The sequence below is a fragment of the Merops nubicus genome, unplaced genomic scaffold (genome assembly GCF_000691845.1).
Source record: "Merops nubicus isolate BGI_N331 unplaced genomic scaffold, ASM69184v1 scaffold6904, whole genome shotgun sequence".
NCBI classification, from domain to species: Eukaryota; Metazoa; Chordata; class Aves; order Coraciiformes; family Meropidae; genus Merops; species Merops nubicus.
In genome coordinates this window covers 2412-15145 of record NW_008606161.1, presented here as the reverse complement: position 1 = coordinate 15145, position 12734 = coordinate 2412, and the positions used below count along the sequence as shown (strand labels likewise).

The following is a 12734-nucleotide window of genomic DNA, read 5'->3' as shown; positions in this document are numbered from 1 at the left end:
AACACTCTCACAGAAAACAAACATGTAAGATGGAACTGACCATATCAGAGATGAAAACAGAATTGAATCTCCACCAAATAACTCATTTGGTGTCATCTACAAAAAAAAAAAAAAAAATTATAAATGCAAAGTGGATGAAGTTTCCACCTCTTTCTTCCAAGGTTGCAGAGATGTTAGTTAATTTGGGTCTCCATCATTTGCTTCAAAAATATCCAGTAATATGCTATAGAACAGCATTCAAGAACAGTGCAGGTGGAGAAACTAAAGAATCTCAGATTACATCTCTGTTATGAAGAAAAGAAACTGCTCAGAAACATTCCCACTCACTTGAAGCCAGCTGGCAGGGAACAGATCACATCTGTATCAGTAAGTTTTCATAACCTCCGAACCACTCATAGTGCCTGGAGCATTCTGATAATACTTAGGAATTGTTACATGATACAGACCCAGAACCTGCCAGGGACCTCTCTAGGAGTACAGATTATAAAGCACCAATTCCTAGGAACACTACCTGGTTTAACTTGTTAGTATGTAGGAAGCCTTTGACTCCTAATGCTGGAGTGTCTAAGGGCAGGGGCAAAGAGCAGAAGAGAAATTACATGGCCAGACAGACTGAAAGGTAGCACACCTTAACAAAAATAACTCTAAAAGGTCCTTTAAAATCCAGTGCTTCACTAGTGTGCATGCTGAAGCAAATGATCCCTCTGAAAGGGACAGCCTCTGTGGTGTCTTGCCTATCTAGGACTGAACCAGCAAACTACAGAATCCCAAGTACGTTGATCCGTTAGGTAGTTAACTTAGAAAAAAATAATTTTTTTTAAATAATCAAGTATTTTCCATCATAATCATCAACATTGTTCCAAATTCAGCAATTTATTCCAAAATTCAGAAAAAATAATTTTTATAATAAATATCTAGCCACTTTGCACGTATGTTTGGTACGATAGAAGAGCTATCAACTCCTTTGGTCATCTCTTGTAGAAAAGCTGCCCTCCTCACCCTCCCAACTGTTTTGTCAGCACTCATGTTTGTTGAGCTACTTTTTTGTTTTCTCCTCATTGTTAAATAATGCGTTACTTAATACATAGTGGTTGAGTTTCTAAGAGTGCTCCACTTATGTACAAAATAATGCTTTACCCTGGTTTGTGTAATAAAGTGAAAAAGCAAACATCCCAGAGCACGACCACTTTGAGGAGAAGCAAAAGAGGCACAGAAGTGTCACAACATTACACTTGCCAGCAGCCCATTCTAGTTTAGTTTGGTTTACAGTAACACAGCCTAACAAGTTATTGTTCAGTGCAGTGCTTTCTACTTAATTTTATCTCATGAATTTTAGATAATTTTGCCTCTAATGCTTTCCTCAGTGTTTGCATATGCTGTTTGGCATCATCTACAAGCTGCTGAAGACTGAATTCTAAACATGAGCCTTCTTAATCTGATTTCCAAATCTGACAACCAGCAAGATCATTTTTAGCATGCTCTTTCAGAAGAGCTCCACACAAATTCTGACTAGTTCAAATCTGTTTTTCTAGAAACATGTCAAATTGGACATGAAAAGCAACACAAAAAGTAATATTGAAACCAAACCACTCCATGATCTACGGCTCCCTCTAGATACTTTATCCACCACAATATAAAAGGTGCTATAACACAGAGATGTTAATCCTACATATATTACTTTAATGTTAACATGTTCAGAGTTATCATTCTAACTACAAATGCAATTAAGTTTTAATTAAATAGAATTTAGAACATTCACTGTAGAAACCAAAGAAACATGCTACCTCTAAGATTAATACAGAATCTATCGTAAAGATTACATTATATTAAAAATGTAACTTTAGAATACCTATTTTTGAAATACTAACAGATTTGCATTTGACTTAGAAATAAACAAAGCAATATTTTGTGAATTTACTTATAAGTATTCTTCATGCTAATCTTATTTAATTTGCAAACCTACTTGGGGAAGCAAGGCAAAGACATGGCAGAACTATGTTCCCACATATCACTATGCACCATCTCACTACTCTGCTCATTAGGAAAGCACATGAAAACCTGATAAACCTTAACAGGGTGTTCTGAAGAAAATAAAAACTGATTTCAGAGATAAGAAAAAAAAAATTATAATCATGAAGATATACATAGGATGATTTCACATTTGAAGTGTTCTACAAGGTTTGCCACTTTGAGTTCAATATGTGGAAGGCTTAGTGACTCTTCTGACCAAAATTATAAGTGAACTATTTTTAAAGAAAAATATACCAAGTCTGAATCTTCCAATTCTTTTAAAGTTTTCATTTCATAGCTGATACGAAGGAAAAAAAAATATTTTCAAGGCCTCTGAATCTATTTGAAGACACAGAAGCTCTACTTTAAAAAAGCTTTACTAAGCTGATAAAAGCAAATATAGAGATCACGTGTTCTCATTAGGATAAACATAATAAACATATTACAATTTTAGATTTTTCCAAACTGAATTACAATGTAAAAATGTCACAACAAAGACTTCAAAAACATGGCACCTTCCATCTTACGTAACAGCTCTGAGGAACTGCCTGAAAAAGCTTTATGGTATTAGAGTATCTCCAGTGCCAAGTCCCTAGCAGACAGGCAGAGGAGAAAAACATGTATTTTCTTTAGTTTTGAAAATAAATGTAATATATTCATAGCTTCAATAAACTGAGCTAATATATTTTAACCTCAGTATCATCAACTGACAAACAAGTATTCAAGGAAATTTATTCCAGCTCCTCCACTAATTTAAGTTAATCAATACTTTGGAAGTTGTAATTAGCTTGTTTATACAGCACTATGAAGATGTAAACTGCTACATAAGTGACAAGTAATGATGAGGATTAAGCAGCACTCATCAGCTTTGTGTGAATTCACAAACAAACAAGTAGCTCTTGAAACTATTGGTAGAGATCGCTATTAAATATCTCATTCTATTCATTTTAAGAGATTGCCCATGAACCTTCTGAAACATGCAATTTACACATACAATACCAGCTTTTAGAAATCTAGCAGTACTCCAGTTCTATCATAGCTTTCACTGTTACCATTTCTGTTGAAAAAAATTTATCCCATTTACACATCAGGAACTACAGCATTTAGTTAACACAGAAATGAGTGTCAATTCATTTGAAAAAGTGGCTTCAAATGGGCACCTCGGCCTCTAGTGCTTTTTGAATTATAACTCATTATGTCATTCTTTTTACTTAAAGAACAATAACTTAAAGACTTAATGTTCATTTGTGCAATCTGGAACTTGTCCCAGGAAGGATGGTACAATCTACGAGTTAAACTGCTGAAAATCATTGACGACCTATATCTGCAAATGACGGACTGTATTTCCTGTAACTTTCTTGCAGCTTTTATTCATTAAAAATGAATCAAAACCACATATAAAGAGAGGCAATAAGATATTGAATCAAATTAAATATTTATTTTACTGGTAAAGAGTACCAGGCTTTTTCTCAAATACCTCAATGCAAAAGAAGAAAGGAAACAATACTGTACAAAGACTTCCAAAACTAGAACTGAACAAAGCACTGAAAAGAAAAATACAGTGAAGGGGAAGCTTTCACTGCATGGAAATGCATTAAAGTGATATAATTAACAATTAAGCTCACAGATGCCTGCAACTTAATAAATTCCTAGTTTGAAGCACCTGCTGATTTAAGAAGACAAACCCATAATTTATTTTTCACTTCACAAAAATAAGTATATATTCCCATTATATACAAAACTTTCAATAATTGTCTGTAATTTCAAAAATTGTATTTACATTTGTGATAACATTCCCACATTAGAATTAAGAGAGTAAACAAAAGGCAGTAAAAACACAGACTACAGAAAAAGATTAAAAGAATTATTTTAACTTCAACAATTCTGAAGCTGCAGCTTTCATTTTGTCTACATGAGCCTTAAAGAACGTTTCTCTGAGAAAGAACTGCAAAGTTTACCAGCAATTTAAGAGATTAATCAATAATTTAAGAGATTAATCACCAGATTGACTCAGCCTCATTAAAACACATTTCATAATTGGTCATTCTGAGAAAAAATTAGTTCTCCATATTAAAAGTAAGCAATTGTATTCTTAACTTGAGAAATACTCCCACTTGTCAGCTCACTGTATATGCAATTCAACAAAACAAATTTGTTCATCTTTTCCAGTACAAAAAGGCAATGCTGAAGGCTAGTATATTTTTATTGTGCAATTAAAATATGCTCTACACAAATTTTGGTTCTACATGGGAACACCCCCATTCTGCTTTCAGAAATGAAAATCTCCAATTATATGGTCTCAGGAGTCTTGTGATTACTGCAGCAAAGGATGCAACACAGGCCAATTCCATGTAGCTGTCCTTTCACTAGGAATCACTTAGGACATGGCTAAGTTAGCAAAGCTCTCTGGGCAATACTTCCTAGACAAGTACAGGTATTGTAAATCAAAACAAATAAAAGGTTATTTATTTTGTTATAACTGTTTTACATGATGAGTGTCAATGGGAAAGAATCCACTGAATCTAGACGTTGAAGGGAAGAAACAGGCACATGCCATCCTGGATCCCTGTTTCTTCAAGAAGGGAATCATGGCTGTTATGGGTATCCCCAGTGTGGCCAGTGAAAAGAGATCTGAAAAAGTCAAAGAACGGAAGCTCATTTGATCGACACAGCCCTCTTCCAAGACATAGCAAAGCCAGAGACGAGCAGCAGGAGAGTTCAAGTGAGATGACTTTGCACCGAATACGCTAGTGTGCTACGCATCAACAAAGCTGTGGCACAAGCAGCAAACCACAATAGCCTATGGATTTCAATTTCCTTTTAGTGGAAGAATATGGAGTTGCTTCTTGTAGTACTTGTACTGGAATCTACTGAGCAAATTAAAGATTGGAGCCCAGATGAACCAGGTTGTGTTTACAATGCTGTCAATCTCCTCAGCAGCTCCAGATGACTCGCATCATCCACTCACTGTCTCTCACTTTCCCCACTTCTTTAATATGATTAGTTTCCCACGCTTGTCATAGCACTTTGACAAACTGATGCAGAGTCCTGCATAAAAGAAAAATCTTACAAGCTTGTGGATGCAGTTCAGTACTGAGATCTTAAAAGGTACAAAACCTGTCATTCCAGGTAAGAGGTATTTCAAGGATTTAAATTACTTTGTACTTTCCTGATCTGGATCTACCAAGAAATAAAGTTGAAACCACACATACCTATTCAGGCAACTCAAGTGGCAGTAACTCTTCACTGCTTTTCTGTGAGTAGTAGCCCTGACTAGAATCATTACAAACTCATCTGCTTGATTCCTAGAACTTGCAAATATGTCTTTGCAAATATTCCACAGCTTTCCTCCTTACCTCCTCCACCAGAACAAAAAGTCTTTCCCGGCCAGGTTCAGGATTAAGAGTTACAGCCTGGGAAAGCATTCTTATCCCTTTCAGTGTGTAAGAACATAAGTTACTTTACTCTTCTCTGTATTATACTCCTCAGGTGCCCAACCAACACCAAGTTCTAGATGGCTGTCTGTCAGAGAACCCTCTAAGCAGACATCCATTTGCTGACATGGACAAATGATGTTGCCACAAGATCTGAAGCCTCCCGATTGACTTAAATTATTTTCACTCTGGAGGAATGATCAGACTGCCTAAACACGGGCACTTGGTGCCACCAGTGCCTAGCACCACTGTGCCACCCACAGCGGCACAAGATACTGTATTCAGGCAGCTGAGTCTTAACCTCAGGTTCACTAATGCTGGACATACAAGCTTGAGCCCAAGTCACCTAAGTACAGGAAAAGGTGCAAAGGTCCTTAAATGTCTCCTAGTACCAGCTTTAACAGGAAAAAATGCAATATTTATGGACAGCCTGGCCATACCTCTAGTATGACTTCTAGAACTACAAGCCCAAGTTTTCATCCTTGCTCCTGCTGTTCGTTCTCTGAGACTCTTCTGTCTTTATGCAGTCTGTATATTACAGCAGCAATTACAGTACTAACCTCTTTCCAGCCCCCTGTGAACAGAGTATCCATGTTTGGGTTTTTCTTTTTCAGATTTACTCTTTTGGAAGGGAGCTCACCTGCACCCCCGTCCCATGTGAACTTTAATGGAAGCACTTCCTAACTCTTGCTTCACCAGGTTCCCACACAGAACTTCCTTCCTCAGCTTCAAGCTTTCTTTTCTGGCCCGATGCTACAAGCGCTTGCCCTTTTTTCTGACTTTACTTAATATATAAAAAGTTGATTATTTGTGATTTGTAGTAATACACTAAGAGGCCTCCATTTAGAAGATAAAGGCTTGTGGCATCAGCCCCGACCACATCACATCCCAACATCATTTCCTGCTACAACAGCACATTTTGCGAGAAAAATGCATCCAGCTAAAGAGCACCAGAAGCTTTCTCCTTTAGAAGTTACATGGACAGTAGCAATGCAAGCTGCCCTTGTGTTCCTGATGAACAGAGCTAGGCCTAGAACAGTAAAGGTGGTCTGCTCCACAAGTTAGTTAAGTCACTAACTGATTTGTCGAAACAATCAGCAAATTCTAATTTCTCTAAATGGACTTTCAGGATATGGCTACACCATCATGCTACAGGAGACTTAGTAGTTTGTGACAGCTTAAAGACAGAAAACCTAGGGTTTGATATAATTCACACTGATGCCAACGTGATTTTTTTCTTTCAAGGACTACAGTATTACCAGAAGGCTTCTCTATCTTATTTTGTATACCATTAAAACTAGTCTTAAATAATCTCTCAAAGCAACTAAGCATTAAGGTTTTAACACTGAAAGATTATACAAAAATATGTAAAAGTTTTGCTGATTACCATTAATTTTATACATGTTTTTACAATGCCTTGATTTACTGATCCTGTAAAATAAGGGCTTTGATAAAGAAAATCATAATGACATTCAGTGTACTGAATCGTACACAATTTGCAGCGTTAAGATATATTGCAGAAGAGAGAATATACGCAGCCCTTGCCACGAAATGGAAGGGGCAACAGTATCAATAGTGAGGTGAGGGTAGGGAGGCAGAGAAACCTCTTGCAAAACAGTAAAAGAGCACTAGCTATTTTTATTTTTATGCATTAGCAAAATCAAAGAGATGGGAGGGTAGCTTAATGAACTGCACTGAGGAAAACGAAGTGAAAAACAGGCACATACAATGAGCTTTAGTTGTGAACAATACACTAAGCATCAAATGGACAAACAAAACAATACGCCGTAGTTCTTACTGTAAAAGAAAAAAAATCTTACTCATCTACAGCTTGAAAGGAAAATCCATAGAGAGAAATCAATTTACTTCTTTCTATTCGCCTTTTTAATGAAAAATGTATGGATCTTCAGGCCACAGTGTATCAGAAGCCCCTCAAAACAAGCTGCCACTCAATCACTGCCAAATTCTGATAATCCAAAACACTGTATCACAGAGAAGAAGTGGCTATTAAGAAAAGTATGTTGGAAGTTATTTCAATAATAGCAACATGGTTCTAGCAGAGACATTCAGCTATACCATCACTCACTGTGTTATAAGCTCCAAATTCCGACTGGCACCTGTTGCAATTTTAACTAGTATGACAGCTCATACAAAAACGTAAGAAAAACTCATCTAAGTAAGTTCTAGCACACAGGTTTTTAAACAGAGAAGAACAAAGGGAACAAACCCAGCACAACTGTAACAATCAAATATTAATAGTTCAAACTTACTCTTTTACTGAGGCAGATAACTGGCCACATACTACATCCTAAAGTGCAGCAGCAGCAAAGGCATCCACATAGTAGCCATCGTACATTAACTGGAAGGTTCTTCTTAAGACAACTGTTAACTCTACTGATGCTGGCTTTAAATTCTTCAGGTGCAACCTACAAGGGACAGAAAACAAAACCTAGTACCATAGCAGCACAATTTATTTCTCTTACAGGTCTACACCTAGAACTCATTTCTGTAATAAAGTTTTAACTCTAATTCCAAATGTCTATTCATATATACTCACTTTTCCAGTTAAAGATGAAGGAAATTCTGCTTCAAATTTGTTGCTTAGTCCAAACCTGCAACAACAAAATTAAGGTCATGCCCAAATTATAAATAATCCAAATCCATGCTGCAAATTACAAACACTTCATAATGCTCTCAGTGTATGTATCACAACGGCATCAATTTCAGAAAGAAAAAAAAGTTGTTATTAAAAGTAATTCCTAAAATTATCCTAACAGACGAAAGTACACTGTTGTCCCAGGTTGAAAACCATCTTGCCTATAGCTCCTTCTTAAACTTCTGTTGATACTGTTAACTCTTCCCCAAACTCAGTAAAACCTTTATAAGCAATAGTGGTAAACATGAAAAGTGAAGAGAAGTACTTAGAGGGAGAGGGGAAGTAAGTTAAGGCCACAGTTTGAATTATCCCCCTCCTCCAGTACACGGGTATTGAAGAGAAGCTCATCCAGTGCTATTCCACTCAGGCTGTGCAAAATAACTGTTCTTCATACAAAAACTGAATCAATACCACTTTGTTTATTCAGGAAAAAAATACACTAATAAGTTTCAGGATGAAAAATACCACTTAACAAAACATGATTTAACTGGTAACTAATTTGAAAGAAACATACCAATTACAAATGTAAACCTGTGAAGCAGTTTGAGACGAGCTGGAGTTACTGACTGTTCTGGGTTTCAGAAGACCTTAAGAGTTCTACCTTATCTATTAGAAAAAAAAAAAAGTGTTCTGTCTTACAGTTGGCTGGTTCAGTTCATGAATGGATGAACCTCAAAGAAAACTTGAATATTTTCTAGCAGCTGGTCTGGCCAACAACTTCTAAAAGGGACTATACAGTCAAAAAAAAGTCATTAATAAAACTGTATGACTGGTTACTAATTTGGTAAACAGCAGCCAGTGTAAAATTTAAGTTGTAATTAATAACCTTCTGAATATAAGCCAAAGCAGTCTTACTAACATATAATGCGAACAGCACTATTCAGAAATTAAACTGCTCAGGACTTGACTATTGCTTAGTTGTATGCAGAACAGCTCACCTGAGCCTTGACAAAGATTTTAAAGACATACTTTGCTTTGACAACATGTTTATAGAACAGCTAGGTAATTTCTCAGGGTCTTGGGTTTTTGTTTTTCCTTACTGTACTGAATGATCTACGTGCCAATGGAGAACTTTGTCCAAGTAATCAAATGGGCAGTTAAGTGCTGTACCAATGGTGAGTCACTGTGGAAGGGTCTCACAAAACCCAGTCGACAATGGTGACAGAAGACCTTCTACACAGACAGATAAAAAGTGGTGGATCTTGGGAAAACTGAACTACACTTATGTGACACTCGAGTAAGGTTTGGCAGCTACAGGTCATCACAGAGATCTTTCATCACCACTCACCATTCTCTCAAACATCAGCTGAATGCAAGCAGCAGCCACCACAGATAGCAACAAAATACTGGGCACCACTAAGAAGGGGATCAAAAACAACACAGAGGGCATCATTTTGACTCTCCATAAAACCCTCATTCACCCACATATTCAGTACCATGTGGAGTTCAGGCACCCACTCCATTTCATGGAGAACTTGGTAGTGAAAAGAAAGCAGAGAGAACTAAAAGTAATAACTAAAGGAATGAAAGAGCTACCTTAACAGACTAACAAGGCTGACGCTAACTTGCAAAAGGGAAAGCTGAGGGTAGTGTATGATCAAAGCGCAAAAAATTCTGGAAGGCAGTGGATAAGGTGAATGATTTGCTTCATTCACCACTAAAGCCCACAACAGAGGGCACTCACTGAAACTAGTCAGAGACTGGCTTAAAACAGAAAACTTCTTTAAGCTGCAAGTAGCAAATCTCTGGGTTTGTTTCCCCTTCAGGTTAGTGACACAGGATGTGCTGACACATTTGAAGAAAGATTATACAAGTTCCCTGATAAAAAGACACTAAAGGAAAGATGATCTTGAAGTTTAAACCTCACCCTACACAACTGCAGATTCCAGTGAGTGCAATGAGCACGGACGCCAGAAGCAGCTACACTTGCATGCAACCTGTAAGCAGCAAAGCCTGTTGCCACAGTCTGCAGCAGCACAGTGGGCTAGGCAGTTCATTAATTTGATGCTCTAGGAGATTTTTACATACGGTCTTAAGGAAAAGCAAACCGGTCATCTCCCTATCACCGAGTGCAGGCAATAATAAAAATAGAGACAGAATTATTTGGGTTGGAAGGGATCGAAGATCATCTAGTCCAACGCCCCTGTCACTTGATCAGGTAGCTCAAAGCGCTGTCCAACTAGACCTTGAACACTTCCAGTGATGGGTCATCCACAGCTTCTCTGGACAACCTGTTCCAGTGCCTCACCACCCTCATCATAAAAAATGCCTTCCTCATATCCAGGCAAAATCTGCACTCTCTTTATAACCATTGTCCCTTGTTCTGTCACTACAGGCCCTGGTACGAAATCTTTCTCCATCTTTCTTATAAGCTTCCTTTGTATATTGAAAGGCTGCAATAAGGTTTCCCCAGAGACCTTATTTACACACAAGCTACCTAGCAAATTTGAGTATTGGTAGCTAGAACAGTAGCTCTGCAACTGCTACAAATCCCTAAAAACTGGTGAAGTAGCAAATGAAAATTGTTAACCAGATAAATATATGGCCAGTTTAACAGCACAAAGAAAACCCATACTGACTGGAAACATACCTCTATCAACAAAAATCAGGCTGAATACTCCATGACAGGATGACCATCCACCCTCTCCCCAAAATCCCAAGTGAAACCAAGTGCTGAGGCAAAAGTTACACAAGTGTCAGAAAGAAGTGTCATGTCTTATCAGTTAGGCTACTTAAAATTGCCAGTGGGTTGAAGTGGAAAACAAAGCCTGAAAAATTCTTTGGATCTGTATACTTCTCATAAGCAGCCAAGCCTGAGGAAGGACTTCAAGCTCAAGATACACAGTTGCTATCAGAAGTCTCAAAACTAAAAGGTAACACCTCTTTGCTATGTAATTAACTCATCAAATCAGACAGATCTCTAAAGAGATGTTGCTTCAACACCCAGAAGAGATTTACTATGATTAATGGAATTAAATATAAATTTGAGCAATAAGGGAGCGGCCAACTACAAAGATAACCCAGTCCAAAGCAGCTCTTGTTGCAAGAATTAAAACAAAGCTCAGCCCCTCACCAAGAGCTGAGACAGAATTTCAGCTGGCCCTCTATTCAGAATACTAAGGAAGCCCTTTACTCTGAGACATGAGCAGGTATGTCAAAGGCATGAGGAAGACTCCCTGCTTCCATTTAAGTCACAAAAAGATGTAATTGCAGGGAAAGCCCTGCCCAGTCTGATGCTGATGACTGGCTGAGAAATCAGCAGAACAGAAGGCTTTTTTTTTTTTTTTGTGAGTGCATGATCCAAATGTATTCAAATGTTGACAGCTTCAAATACAAGCGAATATTCCTGGAGATGACAAAAGCCATGCCTGACAGACAATCCTACTGAAAAGCTCTAGAGGTATCTGAATTTACAGACACACTGAGGCAGAGGGAAGTACAGAAATTTGTGACCAATACAGTTACACTTCGGTGAAGTGACAAACAAATGAGACTGAGACTCCACACTCAAGGCCTGTGGGAATGTTTAATACATAGTGGGGTAGCGAAACTGAAACATCAAAGCTAACTCAGCCAACTACCAGCATCATTGTGAGCTTTCCATTTCACAGTTTTGTCACCATAGGAAGGTAGTAAAAAATGGTGACTCCATACATTAAAAGCTTTGGCAAGTAATTATGTGATCTTGGTATTACCACTCAACTGCATGCTGCAGTTTGGAAAATATTAGAAACACCACAGACTGCTATTACATGTTTACTGTAAAGATGTAACAGCTTTGACACAAAAGGCAGCAGAAAGAGCCTTAAATGCTGGAAACAAATAGTTTGGAGATGCATTTCCTCAGACAGCTGTCCTCACATAGCACTAGATTTTTTTTGTACAGTACTCCATCTTCAGCAACACATATTCTTCTTTGCTTGCTCTGTGCCTTCCCCATTCTACGTCATGTCTTCAACAGATTCATGCTCACTTCATCCATGAGTACTTTTTTTAACCTTCCTGGAACCTGAAAAAGTGTTTCTTGAACATGACTCTGCTTGAAAGCTTCAGCCAAGTTCCTGCCTTTGTGTACAGTGGAGAAAGAAATGATGAGAGGTGGAAACTTCAAAGTACAGAAATTTACAGTATAGGACAGCCAACCTGCAACCTTTCCTCAGCTTGCAGCTCAGATCTTCCTAAGACATGAAACCAAAACACACTACTCTCTCTTCCTCTTTGTCCTCTTATAAGACACTAAAAGATTTTTTCATTGCTCTCAACCACACTCTTTACTTGCACATGTTCACAACCCTTACAAAATAAACATAGATTCCAGAAACCTTAACACTCTCCATCCATAATTGTCACATAGCCCCATTTTCACTCATATGTCCTTGATACAGAGCAAGGTTCAAAAATACATAAGCAGACAAGTTTAATATGAAAGAAATTGACTTGGTTAAAAATATGCTTTGTGAGGGCTTTTTCCCCTCCAAACTGTTATCTTGCATCAACAGACAACGCGCTAAGATGACAAACAGCACAAAAAGGCATTAACTAGCACATCACAACAGCTCTCCATCATTCTGGCACTGCAAAAGACTAATAAATCCAGCATTACTAGCTAGTACAGTCTAGTATATATAAGGCAC

General features: G+C 37.7%; 1 protein-coding gene across 1 annotated transcript in view; it reads right to left on the bottom strand.

The window, feature by feature from the left end:
* The window catches only part of CHIC2 (cysteine-rich hydrophobic domain 2), a gene marked incomplete at its 5' end in the record, with an annotated part of 17438 nt that extends 9382 nt beyond the window's left edge, over positions 1–8056 (bottom strand). Inside the window, 2 exons of the mRNA XM_008939560.1 lie at positions 7715–7870; positions 8002–8056. Of these exons, the coding sequence (XP_008937808.1) occupies positions 7715–7870; positions 8002–8056 (211 nt within the window). The remainder of the gene's footprint in view (positions 1–7714; positions 7871–8001) is intronic.
* Positions 8057–12734: the final 4678 nt, after the last annotated feature.